Source organism: Oratosquilla oratoria, chromosome 38, assembly GCF_046742065.1.
Source record: "Oratosquilla oratoria isolate Oo_2021 chromosome 38, ASM4674206v1, whole genome shotgun sequence".
Lineage (NCBI taxonomy): Eukaryota > Metazoa > Arthropoda > Malacostraca > Stomatopoda > Squillidae > Oratosquilla > Oratosquilla oratoria.
The window spans coordinates 2,594,514-2,610,789 of NC_134814.1; the positions used below are offsets into that span (position 1 = coordinate 2,594,514).

General features: G+C 36.8%; 1 protein-coding gene across 13 annotated transcripts in view; it reads left to right on the forward strand.

Annotated features, from left to right (window-relative positions):
• The window catches only part of LOC143019945 (serine/threonine-protein phosphatase 2A 56 kDa regulatory subunit gamma isoform-like), a 105,479-nt gene that overhangs the window by 75,426 nt on the left and 13,777 nt on the right, over positions 1–16,276 (forward strand). For 11 of the 13 annotated variants that reach the window (XM_076175961.1, XM_076175952.1, XM_076175953.1 and 8 more), the window contains one exon: positions 1,441–10,182. The exons of 1 other annotated variant lie outside the window; for it this stretch is intronic. In XM_076175961.1, coding sequence (XP_076032076.1) covers positions 1,441–1,593 — 153 coding nt within the window. In that variant the 3' untranslated portion in view covers positions 1,594–10,182. Of the gene's footprint in view, positions 1–1,440; positions 10,183–16,276 lie in introns of those variants that run through there. One more of the 13 variants, XR_012965866.1, reaches the window with a different exon arrangement.

The window sequence follows — 16,276 nt, forward strand, 5'->3', positions numbered from 1 at the left end:
GCTGAAAGTAAAGTAAGAGGGGATCATACACTAGTTTATCAAATCTTATGTGGTAAAGTAAAGGAAATATAGCTGGAAGTGATGGAGATCTTAGGCTCAATCTGAGGACCTAGGTGCTAGTCCCTTAGGGTTTTGCCTTTAGATGGTGGTAAACAAATTCATGAGTTTTGAAAATGGGCAACAGAGATGCTCTCTTCCATCCATCTTGCAGCACAACCTCTTGAGGGTATTTATCACAGGTCTCAGGAAATACATTTAAAGCTGATATAGAGAGATCCTGGGTCTGGTCTGGAAACTACCGTAGGGGCTGCAATTCCAGAGGGAAGTGAGGGAGTTGATGAATTAGATGGGTAACAGGGAGACTATTCTCTCTAACATCCATCATGTAAGCGCTGAAACTATCAGTTGTTTTAAAAAACAATTGACAACTTTATGGATGAGGATGACAGGTGGTGATGGATACGGAACTGCCTAGTGTAGGCCTTATGGTCTCTTGCAGTCTCCTTTATTCTTATGTTCTTATGTACTTGTCATTGATCTCTCCACTGCTTTCTCCAATAGGACATAATCAGTTCCATTTCTAGCTGTTTCTCCTACACATTTTCTTGATGTGCTTATTAAACTCGACAAGCAATTTATATACAATTTTACCAGTGCTTCTTTTCCTCCATTTCAAGCCAGTGAGGAAATTCCTTCACTGTCCTCTAGGAATTTAAATGAATGTTAAACACAGTTACCATGTGTGTAGTGTATTTACAGTCATGCATCCCTGGAAGATTGTTTTGGTGTAAATGACCCAATTATGAAAGGTAATAGAAGTTTTGCTTCTCTTTAAATGTGTTCTATTCAATAGAAATTTATATTGGCTTCCGTTGCAAACCAAGGGTGCAAATCAAAACAACCTAGCACAATTTGCCAGACTGATTATACAGTCTTAGAAAGCCAGATTTAATATTTGGTCTTATCCACAAGGTATACCAAAATATACTGCATTCAGTGGCAGTCATCAAAAGTTTTCAGTGAAAATTTGTTAATTTAGAATACTGTATATGTATACATGTGTTGAATATATCAGAATGCCAACATGTATGTATGTGCATTTGTGTATTAATTACTTGAGTTTTTTTCTTTTTCTTTTTCTTTTCCCAAATTGTTTCAATTTGATAGCTTAAGACCCCCCCCCTACTATAATTAAACTTAAGATTATTATTTCATATTCCTTGGAGGCAGTCATAACTTGTTTAATTCATATTTAACATAAGATTTCATAAATAGACCTTTGTGAAATTGACTCATCCTATGTAAAGAAATTATTTTTTATTTTTAAGTACCATCCAAGTTTAACACAGTGCCTCCATATTTAAACTTATGATGACAAGACTCTCTTAATATAGGAAAGTGGTTAAAATAAACTAAAGTGTTGACTTCCCCCTGTAACAGCAACAAGTGAAGAAGACCCGCAACAAGGAAAAGCCCCTATTGAGGCGTAAAAGTGAACTGCCCCACGACCAGTACACCATAAGGGCCCTTACTGACCACAAGCGAGCAGACGACTATCTCACCACATCCCCAGAAGTTGCAACAAACAGCTAGACCTTGGATATGGACTAGCTTTGATCAATGAAGATATGACATTAAGAATTAATGATAGTGTTGAGACATGAAAGGCTAATGTAGTTATGGTTGAAAACAGGGTGGGATATTGTATGGTATATGTTTGTGCATGCAGATGCCCATTTGTGTCTGTATATTTGTTTATATACATACACACAGTTGTGTGCATATCCATGGGTGTGTGTGAGTGTGTGTACGTGTGTGCATGTGTTTTGAGTTAAAATACAGTACATCTGAGTATTTATGCACATGTACTCGGAAATGTAATGCGCATCCACACCCACATGAAACTGATGTATTTGTTTATATATTTGCATTTTCAAATATTGTTCAAGATATAACCATTATTTTGCATCTAGAAAGTTAAAGAATGAGATTATTAGGAAATTCAAGACAAATTAGGCACTATATAAGTAAATATTATCTCAACTGATACTTTGGAATTAGTTCTGATGTTTCTGTACTAAGACCAGTCAGTGCTCTGGGACAAGAGTAACACCTGCTCATACCATGTAACTTTAGATGCAATGAGTAGTTTCTTACCACTATGTTAATAGGATGGTACAGTAAACCTACAGGCTGAAATGAACTTGAATGTTTTACAGTAAACCCTTGGTAAACTGAACCTTGTTAAGCTGAATTTCTTATAAACTACACCTCTTATATACCTAACTCTAGTTTGACATGCTGCAATCGGTGAAACATCCAAACAAGCCTGATATGCTGACCTCTAGCAGTCACAGTACATGGATAAGTACAGAAATATTGTATGCATGTTGACTAAATGCTTCCCATGTAAGTTTGGTTGAGGAGCCAGAGATACTGACCATCTTATGAACTAAATTTTTTGATAAACCTGACTTTTCCCAGTTTGGTTTTTCAAGGGTTTATTGTATTATTGGCCAATATGCTCATCCACATAGGCACATACACATATGTACACATAATTGTATCATATCCATGCAAACTCCAATGCATGCATATGTACAGGGTTCATAGAATGTTAAGGTTTATATATATATTTTTTTTCTTCTTTCCTTCTTTCTTTTTCTTTTCTTTCTTCCAGATTGGAAAGAAATGCATGTGATATTTGTTGTATGAGTTTTGAAATGGTTTTGGAAAAATCATTAATGCATTAAGATTTGAATGGAACCATAAGATGTATAATTGAGAAAAATGTATCCAATGGATGTGGCGATTAGAATAGACTGCTCATTCATGCTACTGTGAGTGTTTACATAAAGTTGTATAGAAATAACTCCATGAACCTAGTATATATTTAAATATACAGTGGCATATATATGTATACAAGACTATTCAAAAGTCAACATACAGTACACAGTTAAGTTGCTGCATATTCTTTCAACCATTTCATTATTGTTTCCTTGTCTCAGTTCACAGTGGTATGTCACCAGCATTACGTAAGAGCACCAAGAACTCGTTCCCAAAATGAGAGCTTGTAAGCTTGTACGCAAGACCTCACACATGACATAATTGTAAGAAAATAGTGAGCAGAATTATGGCATATACATTATGTTAGTATGTATATTTGTTGGAAGGTAATCAGGTATAATTGGTACATGGTTAGTTCTGCATATGCCATTTTTAGTGTGTGAATATATGCAATGAATGTTGTATATGCATTATATGTGTATATATTTGTATATATATATATATATGTATATAATATGAATGTTTGTATATTTGGTCTTGCAAAATAGTATGGCAGCATTTCAGATCTTGCAACCTCAAATGTAACAAGAAAGCGACCCCTCTCTTTTCCATATTGCAAAGATAGAAATAAATGTCCACTTACAAACAGGGCTAGGGCATCACTGTGTGTGTGCGTGCTTGTGTGTGTGTGGAGGGTTCTTGAGGGTGGTAGAGTTTCTACACTTTTCTTTACAATAGTGCATATTGTCACATCCATATACGGATGTGTATGTACACACACACACACACACAAGCTCCCCTTCCCATAAGATACAACTAGGTAAATACACACACACACACACTTGTGTGCTCTTACCTTCAAAGGTAAAATCACTGGTGAATTGTTGGCAGTAAAGTACTATCTCTATATATATATGTATATATATGTATATGTATATATATATATATGTATATATATATGTATATATATGTATATATATATAATATATATATATCCCTCTCTCAGGATATCTTATGTACTCAGTAAGAAAAAAAATCATGTGGCAGGTTCTTGTTACACTTTATAAATGCTGACCATATTCATTTCATTGATGGACTTACAGTGTATAGTAGTTGGACACTACTTTATATCCACCTTGAGGTTACTTGCTGGTATCTGAAAAGTATGAGTTATGTGTGTATATATATACATATACAAGTAAATGTGTGTGTGTGTGGATGTATATATATATATATATATATATATGTATATATATACAATGTGTGTGTGTGTATAATAGGTATGAATAATTAGTATGTATATATGTGTGATGTGTGTATATTTATAAATAGATGTGAATTGTTCATTACATATGTGTGTATGCATATATATATATGTATTTGTATATTATATAATGTTATGTATATATGTATATTACCAATATGTTTATTATTTTGTATATTTTGTGTATGGATCCTTGTGTATGTGTATATGTATATATATATGTACGTGTGTGTGTGTGTGTGTATATATATATATGTATACATTATATATATGTGTGTGTGTGTGTGTGTGTGTAAGATATACAGATAGGCCACTCTTTATACCGACAGTTTCCTCTGAGAAGAGGGTAGTCTCTAGAAGTTGTATATAAATGTGTACCCCTCAGATACTCTGGTAAGTCTATCAGTACAGTGTGTATGGCATGCATCTGCAAGACATAGTAATGAACTGCACATAGATATCTCTACTGTCAAAGCAAAATTGTCTCTGCATGGAGGGAGGGGCATTATTTCAGCTTTTAAGGTTACTACCCTAGCATGCTCATGAACATATGCAGTACATATGCATTTTATCCATGCCAGTTCTTTAACCTTTGGTGTTTGCAGTATAAAGAAAGGACTAAGAACCAGATGTGTGTATACAGTAATCTCTCATTTACCTCAACCCATCATGGCAATGAATTTTCAGTAAAGGGTGACAAGTGTTTGTATGTACATATTTATAAATATGATTAAAAACAGGTTTATAAGAGATAATGTCAAATTGGGGTGAATATCTTGTTCATATCTGAAAAATCTTCCAAATAGTGAATTTTTTACAACTTCAATATTGCTTTTTTTTTCATATTTTTATTTTCTTGTTTTTCTTTTCTTTTTTCTTCTTTCTTTTCTTCTTTTTCTTTTCATTTCTTTCACTTTTTCTTTATTTCCATTATGTGAAGTTTTTGTTAACATTTTGTTTTGGGTTTATAGGATTTTATGCCATTAGTGTCTTAGGTGATGGAGCTGGCTCCTTCATGTAAATACAGGGAATGAGTAGGGGACCATTTATGCAACTAAGGGAGGGGGTGATATGAAAACATGCTAATATCCACCAAACCTTGTTACCTGTGTCTCAGTTATGACACTGAGAAATGAGAGACTACTGTATGTGTACATTACTTTTTTGTCTTTTCTCCTTTCTTCATTTAGTTTTTGCATTTAAAATGGATGTACAGTTGGCCAAAAGTGTAGTGACTCAGTTCCTTAATTTCTTCAGGTGACGAGTTAAAAAATAAGATGAAATTATAAATTGTATCTAAACCTGACTGAAGTTGGTCAGGAAGGACATTAGAATTATAAGATAAAGGCCTGTTAGATTTATTAAAAATCTGATAGTTGCTTTCATAAAGTATTATCAGGATGTATGGGGTCAACTCTGGCCAAAAATATTTTTTAAACAAGCATACCGTGAAAACATTGTCAGTTTTGTTACAGCAGTTACAAAAACACACACACACACACAAGCATAGCTCCCCTTCCCATGTAATATAACTAGGTAAATACACATACACACGCAAATTAATCCAATAACTTCTGTGAAGGTAATTTTGCTCTTTAGCTCTGTTTATTTTTTGTTTTAGTAAATAATATATCTCGTCAAAATACTTGTTGACTTTAGCTAGATGATTTTGTCCCCCATGGGTTCAAACCTAATATATCAGTGTTTATGTCTGTAGGGGCAATATTGCACTGAAGAACTGGAGTGAAGAGTTGGTAAAGGGGGGATAATATAGATTAAAAATTTTCAATCATTTCTGTTCTCCATGCATCTATAGGGATGTCACTGAAGTTCCTAAAATGTCGATTGCATAAAATTTATGCAGTCAGTACCCCTTACAGGACAGATACAGGGAGGTACCTAGTTCCTTTGTTCCACACCAGTTAGTTGTCTTGCACAACATGATGGTGGTATCTTGTCTTTCACCTCAGGGTGCTGTACTGAACTACATAAACATGAAGGGAAGGCATTATTTGGGTGTTAAAGGAGATATTTAAGCAGGGTTGCAGAAATGAATGATAGAAAAACTTGAAAGTGACCAACATATATCCCTTTCTCACAGGCACATTGAACTTGAATGGTTTTGTTTATTCACAGCCAAAAATTCATATTACAAAAGATTGTTTTGCAAAACTCAGATATCATGCTCCAAAGACCTCTTTTATAATGTTGCAGGCATTGCATCTGGAATAAAATAAACAAACAAACTTGGGTAATATACTTATGGCTAACTGTACAAAGAAAAAAAAATAGAAAATATTTTGATGGTTTGGAATTGCTATAATGAAAAGTTTTTTATACTGATAATACTTCTTGCTTAATATTGTAGCTGTGGTCCAAGTTATAGAGGCTATCAAGGTTGAGTAAGGCAAAGGATTTTTTTTTTTTTTATATTGGGAATAGGTCTTCTGTTTTCCGTAACGCAGTGTCTGATGACTGAGATACTTTTCAGCTCCTTATCATATATTGAGGTTATGCTTGCCTAACCTGCCCCTACCTCTGTTTGAGACACCATCTGGAGCTCCTCGTATTTTGTTTGAAAGAATGTGTGATGTGCAGTTACTCCCCTGCAACCAGTTGTTCTGCCCTCCCATCTATGATATCATAGTGTGATTCAAAGACTGTGGTGATGATTGTCATGCTAGCAAATAAAGGAAATGGATATTCCGCTGTGGATTTATATCTAGTTTAGTAAGTAGAATTCATTTTTTGCTAGCCAAAAGGAGTATGCTCATTTTTAAGTGTTTTCCCATTTTACTTCAGAAAAGTATATTTAGTCAACCTTTACATGCCTGCATTGGTTATGACCAAATTGCATAGCTGTGCTCTTTTAAAGGCGAAGTTTAATGTGATGACACTTGATGATGCAGACCTTATCCAGGTTGCTGTGGAAGTGGAAGATCCTTCTATACCTCCTCTGTGTCAAAATGCTTGGCCTTCCATCATTGGGGTCAAGACTTCGTAGTTGTGTTAAGTAATGGTTATGTTCTCATATATCCAGTTATTGTCATGATGGAAGTTATGAAATTTTAGGAAGAGTAAAAAAAAATATTTTGGATAGAGAAGGGGAATAGAAGATACTCCTCATGGGGAGTGCTCTATGGGTGGAGAGTAGCAGTTTGTTGTACAGGTTCCCAGGGAGGGACTTGAAGCACCTTGTACTGCAGCAGCATTCACCCTGTATAGGTACTGGACTACCCCTAGATATTTAGAGTTTCCTTCTCTGCCCTTCTTTCTTTCTCCCTGTTGGGAGTTTAACAAAACAGATTCCCCCTAAAGGTATAATAAAAATTTTAGATAATAGGGTTAGAAGATGCATATGCAGCATTAAAAATATATTGTGTTGTTTGATTAGATAGTTTAGTGAAAAGTCTATCGAATCCAGTGAAGCGTATGTTGTATATTTGTAAAGAAGCTAGATGAGCCACTCTCTACACCAGGTATGGGCATAGAAATTTTGTAGTAAGATGCATATGCCATAAATAAGTGATTGTCCATACATAACATCGCATGCATGGAATCTATATACAAGGCATACGGCACTCAGAAAAGTAGCCGAGAGTATTGAGCTCATTAAGTAGTATCATTGAGTGAAACATACACTGGCCCATACTTTTTTTTTTTTTTTTTTTTTCCGTTTTTTCTTTTTTACACAAAAACATGGCACTTTTGTCCTGCCAGAGCAATGAGAGGCAACCACTGCCTCAACTTTGCTGGGTTTGATGCATTGTTTCTGAGTAGTTTTGCAATTGCTCTTGTTTACAGTCATTATTTTTTTCCTTTTTTCTTTTTTGGTGCTGTCTTGTAGTTGTTTAGAAGAGTTAGAGTGTACACTCTAAGACTGAAGCTGTCTAAGAGTGTTATTTCCAGGGTGTGGTGAATGAGTGAGAGTTCGCAGATCAGGCGTGGGTGGGGGGGCTATACCTAACATTTCACAGACTTTGAGTGTTGTAAGTGGTAAGACTTGGTTCATTTTGGGTACTATATGTTGTATGCAGCATTCACTATCGTACCACTGTGGACCTAACAGTAGAGGTTTGAATTGGACTTCAGTGCATGACAAAGATATGCCATACAGCTTGAATAGTTTGGTAATGCTATATCATATATCCAGGAACTACAGGTTGTTTTCTTGTGTAATAAATTGTTGAGTACTTGTTATATGCTATCTTATAGTACCTTCTACATAAGCTAGTCTGAATACATGCTTCTTATAGCTGTTGGATACCATTGCCTTGCACTGAATGAAAATCAATGTAAAGTATTAAAAAAAAACCTTGCAGTTATTAGAATTAAGTCATCGACTAGGCTTCATAATCATTTCAAATTCTATTTTAGAGGGTTTCCGAGAAAAATCCTCCACATCATCATTATCATTTTAAATCTTTAATTCAATACTCGATAACTTTACGCCTTCATGGACAGCAATCATGGCTGGACTGGGCTTGTTTGTATGAGTACATATCGTTACAAACAAACTGCAAACTTTTATGCATACCATTATGCAAGAAGAAGGAATGCCACAGTTATTTACCTGTGTCCACAGGATACAAAGAGCTTCTTGTGGTTCTTCTTCTTCCTTGTGTACTGCTATGTTGATTTAATTTAATTTTTTTTTTTTTCCTGTGTTATGTACAATGGTGAGTTTTCCTTTCAAACAGTTAACTCCAAAAATAAAATTAGAAAGCCTCCAATTTTCATCCTTGTGCCAGGTTTGTGGCTTGAATCAACCTCCATACTCGATGGAAGGTCCATTGTGCATTCCCTGGCAAGTTGGTGGCCTGTAGGCAAGCACCATTTGGATTTGCCTGTGAGAACTTCTTGCGTCCAAGTAGTCCTGATTCTCCCAACACTTTTGAGCTGTAGTTTTATGCCTCACTGTTGTGTGAGGTCTTCAAGATCAAATGCTTCCATCAATTGTGGTTGTGTTATAGGCCACCAACTTGTCAACTCCTTCTTCTTCCATGACTTGGTCCATGCAGTGATTTCAGACATCTCACTATGAAAACATTGTCACATATTAATGCTTAACATTCCATGAGCTGTGGTAATTTTTCCAGGGCACAGGGTAACACAGACCAAGGAAACAGCAGGACCCACGTTGCTGTTCTGAGTTTCACATTGACTACATCGGGTGCCCACTTTGCTCTATATTTTTTTCACCTAGGGTGCTTGTGGGATTGAACATTGCCATTAGTACCAGTTCCTTCTCTGTCCTCTTCACTTTTTTTCTGATATTGTTACTGCTGCTGTAGTTGGTTTGAAGTGCAGTGTGCTCTGATAGCAAATTGCCTCCAAAAATTTGTCAATAAGTACATTGGGTGTTGAAAGTGACTCGTAACAGGTGGTAATTTGTGTGTATAAGAGTAAACTTGGCTGTACAAGTTTGCATCTGTAATATAATGCTGCAACTTACTGATTTGCTCACAATGATTGGACTATTTTTCAACAGTTCTAGAAGTATGTATATCAAAATGCTGATACTTTTAAGAAGGGTATAGGGCCATATTGAGCACTTGGTCTGTGGCTGGTGAACTAATCCAACTTGACCTATGATGACTTTGTACGAGAAGTCAGCAGAGCATAGCTTGGAGGGTTGCGATGAGGCAGCATATGGATCACTTGGGCTCAATTATACGGCAGGGGTCTTAACTGCAAATGAAGATTACTGTAGACCTTTTAATTGCTTGGGTCACTGTGCCACAAATTACATGCACATCTTCAGGCTCTGCCTATTGATTTTCAGTTCTCTCATGCTTGATATAACATGGCCTGGTGGTTTCAGTGTGCCCCTGTCAATGATGTAGGGCTAGAGTTACGTTTTAGAAGGAAAAATAAGTTAAATGGGGGATCCACGTGTTGTCACGTGCAACACGCAACACTCCAAATATAGATTTCATAGCTAACCTATTTTTCTCCTGTTGTTAACTTCACTTATTTCATATCCTTACTTTTTTTTTCTCTGTCTACAAATTTTACAGTTGGTTGATGTCATCCATCATTATCTTTTTTTTTATGTTTTTTCCAGTTATTGTTTAAGTGTACATGTGGAAATATTATGATTATATTAACAATAAATGATCTGCTGAGGCCATCATATTTTATTAATCAACCTTTTATGTCTGGATGTAAATGTATGTTGTGTTTATAGTTAATTTGATGCTTGGGACCATCATAGACACTCTTGAGGATTAGGAAGTATTATTCATCTTGCCATTGACTAACCAAGTCAATGTCTGTATAGGATGAAAGACATTTGTGCCACTGTAGAAAGTTTACTTGGGTATCCTTGTGAAAGTGTAATGCATGAACTTGATTCCATGTAGATAAAATCATAACAAAATCAGTTATTTGAACCTGGTGTGTGTATATACCTCCTGTAAGCTTTGGATTTTGATGTGGGAGTGCATGTGAACCAGGAAATATATATATTATTTATAATTTTGATTACTTTAGTAAAATTTACTGAAGCAAGATGGTTCCCCAATGCAATTGTTTTGGTGTTTTTCCCTCAATTTTTTTTCCATTTTGTGATAGGTTTGTGGTTTCTGAACTTTTGTGAAAGCTTCTCTTAACCCTTTTACTCAAGGGCCAACACTACTATGTAACTGTGTGGAAACATCAACATGGGAATTGTAGCTACCACCAGACTTCTTTTATTTAATCAAAAAAGATTCCTCCCGTATTCAAAGATAGCCTATCCCATTGGCCACTGCCATTCACCTGAAGGGGTCTCACCTTTTAGGGTTAAGATCAAAAGGTGTTAGTGGAACATAATATATGAACATATCACAGGGTTGAGGTAAATAATTATTTTAACTCAGTCAGTCTATAAAAACCTGTCAGTGAGAAGTGGATGGCAGTAGCCAGGGTAAAATCTTTCACAGTATGAAAAATTCAGAAGTTTAAGATTTTCAAAAAGAAAATGCCTTTCAAAGAACTCAAAAATCCCAAGATTACTGGTGTGTTTGTAAATATTTCCAAAAATAATTTTCATTCTGAACAGTGGAGATATCTAAACTTTTAAGAGATAACATGGGAAGAACCATATATTACTTTGTTAGAGGGGTTAAGAGTAACAAAACTGTGTTGTGAATGCTACATTGAATTTGTACTTGTATATTTGAAATTTGAATTTTCTTTTAAACATTTTAACAAATGAAAGATTGTAAATGCTATCTATATATATATATATATATATTCCAGAAGTTTTTTGTGGATATTGTATATGAATTTTACTTTGAGGAGACATAACTGTTACAACAATAGAGGGAAAAATGTGAAAGTAAGACAGAATTGGGGGTGTGAAGGGAGCTGTTGGATAGGGTAGATCAAAGACTGCTAAGGTGGTTTAGGCATATAAAAGGAATGAATGAGGGACACCTGGTAGCTGTTGCTAGTTACTTGAGAACTGTGGATCTCCTATAGGATATCAGGAACAGCAGAATTATGAATGATGGAAGACTAGCAAGGAAAATGTGAAAAGCAAAAGTGGATGGAGTGACTTTAAGAGAAACAGCAAGAAAAAGATGGATGGATCATTCAAAGGGGGCTTTGGATGTATGTGGAGTCTGTTCAGCAGAGTATAGAAAGCAAAAGGTAGGAGTGAATGGAAGTAGATTATGAATGGGTGAAAAGATGTTATCACATGCTTTGTAAATCATTCTGAATGGATGAGAAAGAGGAAAGAGGGGGAGGGGTTGCCATTTGATGAAGCAATGGAAGTAAACTAGGTCCTGCTGTGGAAAAGCTGCATTGTTGCATTGCCCATGACAACAAGCAGCGTGACAGGGCACAAGGTTACCCTTCATCTCAGAGGTACTCTGATGGAAAGGGTGGTTGAGTGTGTTTTATTTGTGTATGACTGTGTGCTTTCATCCAGCCACCTGCCTCACAAGGAGGGAAGGGCCTTGTGTGTCAGTCAATCAGTCTATTGCCTCTGGCCTCTCTTGCAGAAGATCCATGGCCTTGAGGTCCAGCGTACACATATATATGCAATAAAAATACTGGAAATGTATAATAGAAAATATTGGAGTAATCATCAGGAAGGTTAAACCAAAGAAGCACTGCACTTTGGTATAATTACATCTATAGTGTTAAATACTAAATAATGAAGATGAATTTTATGAAAGCATTTTGCCTCATTAGTTTAACATAACTGGTAGTTGTCCATGTATATGTGTAAATGTTTTTATATACATACATAAATACTATATATGTATTATATATATAAAATATTACTGATTATTTCTCTATATAGAAAGGGCTTCCACTCCCTTATAAGGGAGGTAGCCTGTCAAGGCACGTGCCTACTCCCACCCATTCCACGCCCATCCACCACTCTTGTTTCCCTCTCATCTTAGCTTTGAAATTATATGGCCAAAAGGGGCATTGAGAAAGAGGGGGATGTCTGTTGAGGAAGGAATGGAGAAGACAGAAAATGGGGGTGAATGGAGAATGGTTGTGTATGGATGATACTGTGTTGCATGGAAGGGAGTGGGTGGGGGATGGGGGGGTTAAAGAGTGGTTATGTGTGAATGATATTTTGGCACAGCTCAAAGGAACTTCTCCCCATCTTCTCTTTTTTCTACATGAGAGGACGGAGAGGAGGGGTTGCTGATTAAATGAAGTAGCCTTGCTGTGGATGTGCTGTGTCTTGCTGCATTGCTTCTAACCCAGGGTAGTGGGCAAGATACAGGGATTACCCGTCATCCAGGAGGAGCCAAGAAGAGAGTGAGGGAATGGGAGTGGAGTGGGTGGGAGTGGAATTATGCCATTTGACTTTGGCTACCTCCCTTGTAAGGGGGAAAAAGCCCTTGATATACATATATATATATATGTATGTATGTATATATATTTACTGCTAAAAAGGGGAGTGGTTTCAGTGTGGTTGAGTTTCCATATTTCTTTGTTATCCTATTTTTTGGTGTTAAGGGTTTGAAGCCTGTTTTGGGGAAATACTTGATGATCACATTGCTGTTTTGGTGATAGTATTTTACTCCAAGTTGCAGTAACTTGTTCATGGGTTGGGGAGAGATATAAGTTTTAATTTTTGATGGATTTTACAGCTCTCCACATTTTGCCTGTATCAGTTTTTCAATCTATTTTGTGTAGCAGGTTTTCCCTGTATTCTTTCTGTTGCATAGATTTGTGGTGTTTCTATTTATCTTTTTTTTTTTTTTATTAGGTCATGTTTCTTTTTCAATTTATTCCTTTATACAATTTAAAAGGCTTCTCCTATGTGTAGTTCAGGTTAGATTTTTTTGTAGCCTCTGGAAATGTGATTTTTACTTGCCTTCTGGATGGTAGTTACTATTTTGTTTACTGCTTTATCCAGTGTGCAAGTGGTCACTAGAGGCAACTGTGATTTAATCAGTAAGCAGACTTGCCCAGACAGTGGGAGGTCCTGGGTTTGATTCCCAGGGGGTGCCAGCTTTTCAGTGACCTCCAAGCAGTGCGCATCCTTAGGCTGGTGGAGGCCTAGGGAAAGGAGATGTGTGAGTGGTCACTTGAGGCAACCATGGTGTAATCAGTAATCATGCCTGACCGGATTGTGGGAGATCCTGGGATTAATTCCCAGGCATTGCCAGTTTTTCAGTGATGCTCCCTATCACACATGTTGCAGTGAGTAGGATCCCAGAGCAGTGCACATTCCTAGACTGTGAAGGGAAATGTGAGAGTGGTCATTAAAGACAGCTATAGTGTAAATGGTAATGATGCCTACCTGGACAGTGGGAGGTCCTGGGTTCAATTCCCGGGCATTGCCAGCTTTTCAGTGACTCCCATCACACATCCAGGGATGGGTATTGGTCTGTTTCAAAGTGTTCTAACTCGTTTTATCTTCTGAGTACTCTTGCTAGTTTGTTTTTTGGTAGTTTACAAATGTTCTCTTCATCATGGACTGTATTTCATTTTCCATTTCAATGGTAATCTTTATTGGTAAGTGATCAAATGAACAATATGGAATAGTTTCCCATGTTTGTGTTTGTAGGGAGGGTGAGTGAAGTGTTGCCAGATGTTGGTTGTTCATTGTGTTGAAGTTGTCTATTGTGCTGAAATTGATTATGTTCAGTTTAGGTGGGAGTTGTTCAAGTATTTTGTGTCCTCTGATCAGTCTGCTGTTTATGTATAAGCCAGATAGAATGATGCACATTCAGATCACCTGCCTTTGGTTTGTTAATAAACCGAGTGGTTGGAGTTGATGTGGAATGCCTGACCATGACTCTTAGTGCACTGCTTCTTGCCATTATAAGTCTTGATTGAGCAACCTTTCATCGTAACACCTGAAAATAAATTCTAGACAAGGTTTGAAACATTGGGAGTAAATTACGTGATTATGAATCCAATGTATTTTACTTCTACCATATATATGTAACTATGTCTTGTGGAAGGTATTGCAGATATATGAAATAGGGGAAAGGTTATTAAGGGGAGTAAGAAAATTTTACATGAGTAGTATGAGTAGAGTTTGTGTTAAGGTTGGAAATGGTGAGAGTGAGTAGCTTCCAGTAAAGGTGGAACTACCATGGTTGTGCAATGATACCATGGATGTTCAACATGTACGTGGATAGGGTGGTGTGGAAAGTAAATGTGAGGATAATTGGCAGGGGTTTAGAAATAGTGAAAATGGTGGAAAGTGGGAGGTGACCTAGTTGTTGTTTGCCGATGAAAATGCACTTATGGCTGGGTGGGTCAGAGAAGGATCTAAAGCAAATAGCAGTAGAATTTGGGTGGGTACGTGAGTGGAAAAAGCTGAAAGAAAATTTGGGCAAAAGTTAGGTGATGAAATGTACAAGGGGAGAGAATGTCGTCTAAAGTGGAGAGGCTAAAGAAACTGGAGAGATTTAAGTATCTAGGGCCACATATAGCAGTGAATGGAGAAGTGCAGGTGGAGGTAGATTGTAGAGTGAGGTACACTAATCTTTAGGGGAATGAAAAGTGTTGTGAGAGATTGGTGTTTATGGATGAATGCACAGAGAAGACTGTGAAGGGGTGATTATACCTATGATACTATATGAGGCAGAGTTGGAATCTGAAGGAGGCAGAAAGAAGTAATTTAAATGAAGTGTTTAAGAAGTATGAGGCAGAGTTGGAATCTGAAGGAGGCAGAAAGAAGTAATTTAGATGAAGTGTTTAAGAATTATGGTGGGGAATACAAGGATGGTTAGAGTGAAAAATGAGGAATTGAGACAGATTTGGAGGTGAAAAGGGAGCTGGCAGATAGGTTTGACCAAAACATACTGGGACGATTGTAACAAATGGAAAAAATTAGTGAAGAAAGACTAGTAAAAGGAGTGTGGAATGCGGAGGTGAATAAAGTGAACTTGGAGAGGAAGACAGAATGAGTGGAGAGTAGTTGTGAATGGATGATAAACTGATGCAGAGGATGAGGGGGTAGGATCCCCTTGTAATGAAGTGATGGGAGTAGGGGTAAGCCAGCGTTGACTCTCGGGCCATAATGTGAATGTTCTGTGTCTTGCTGCATTGGCTCTGACCCAGGCAGTGGGTAGGGAACAGGAATGGCTTTTCATCCACAAGGAGCCAAGGTAAAAGGGTGGACAAATGGGTAAAGGGTAGGTGTATGCTTTCATTAGCCGCCATCTTTATAAGGGAGAAAATGCCTTTTGGTATATGAGTGTGTGCGAGTATATGTATATGGTAAACTTACAATGAGGTGTATAGCTGCAGCCAAAGCTGTCATCTTTGCCTTATGCACTTGGACTGTTAGGGCAGGTAATAGTCACTGCTAAGAATCGGAGAAGTGTGGGATTCAGACCTACAACTAAAGAAACTCAAGATCAGCATGCTTCTGATTATGACACCAGTGCATATATGTATGTATATGTATACACACATACATATATATATTTTTTTTTCTTTCTTTTCTTTTATGCTAAAGCACAAGTGACATCAATGATTTTAAGAGAGCACTTCTCTAACTCTGTATTTTCTTTTTTCCTCATAGTTCAAACTCTAGAGGAAATGGTGAAAGGCCTCAGAATGTTTACCCATTTTTACCAACAGCTGTTTAAGCCATTACATATGGTCATCTTCAGGGTGATATATTACATAGAATAATACAAGGGCATAAAAGGCCAAGTTAGATATGGCAGGGAGAGATAACTTGGATAGTGTGAACTGTTTCATCTAATGTAATGGAAAAGTCACCAGGGATAAAATCCCATG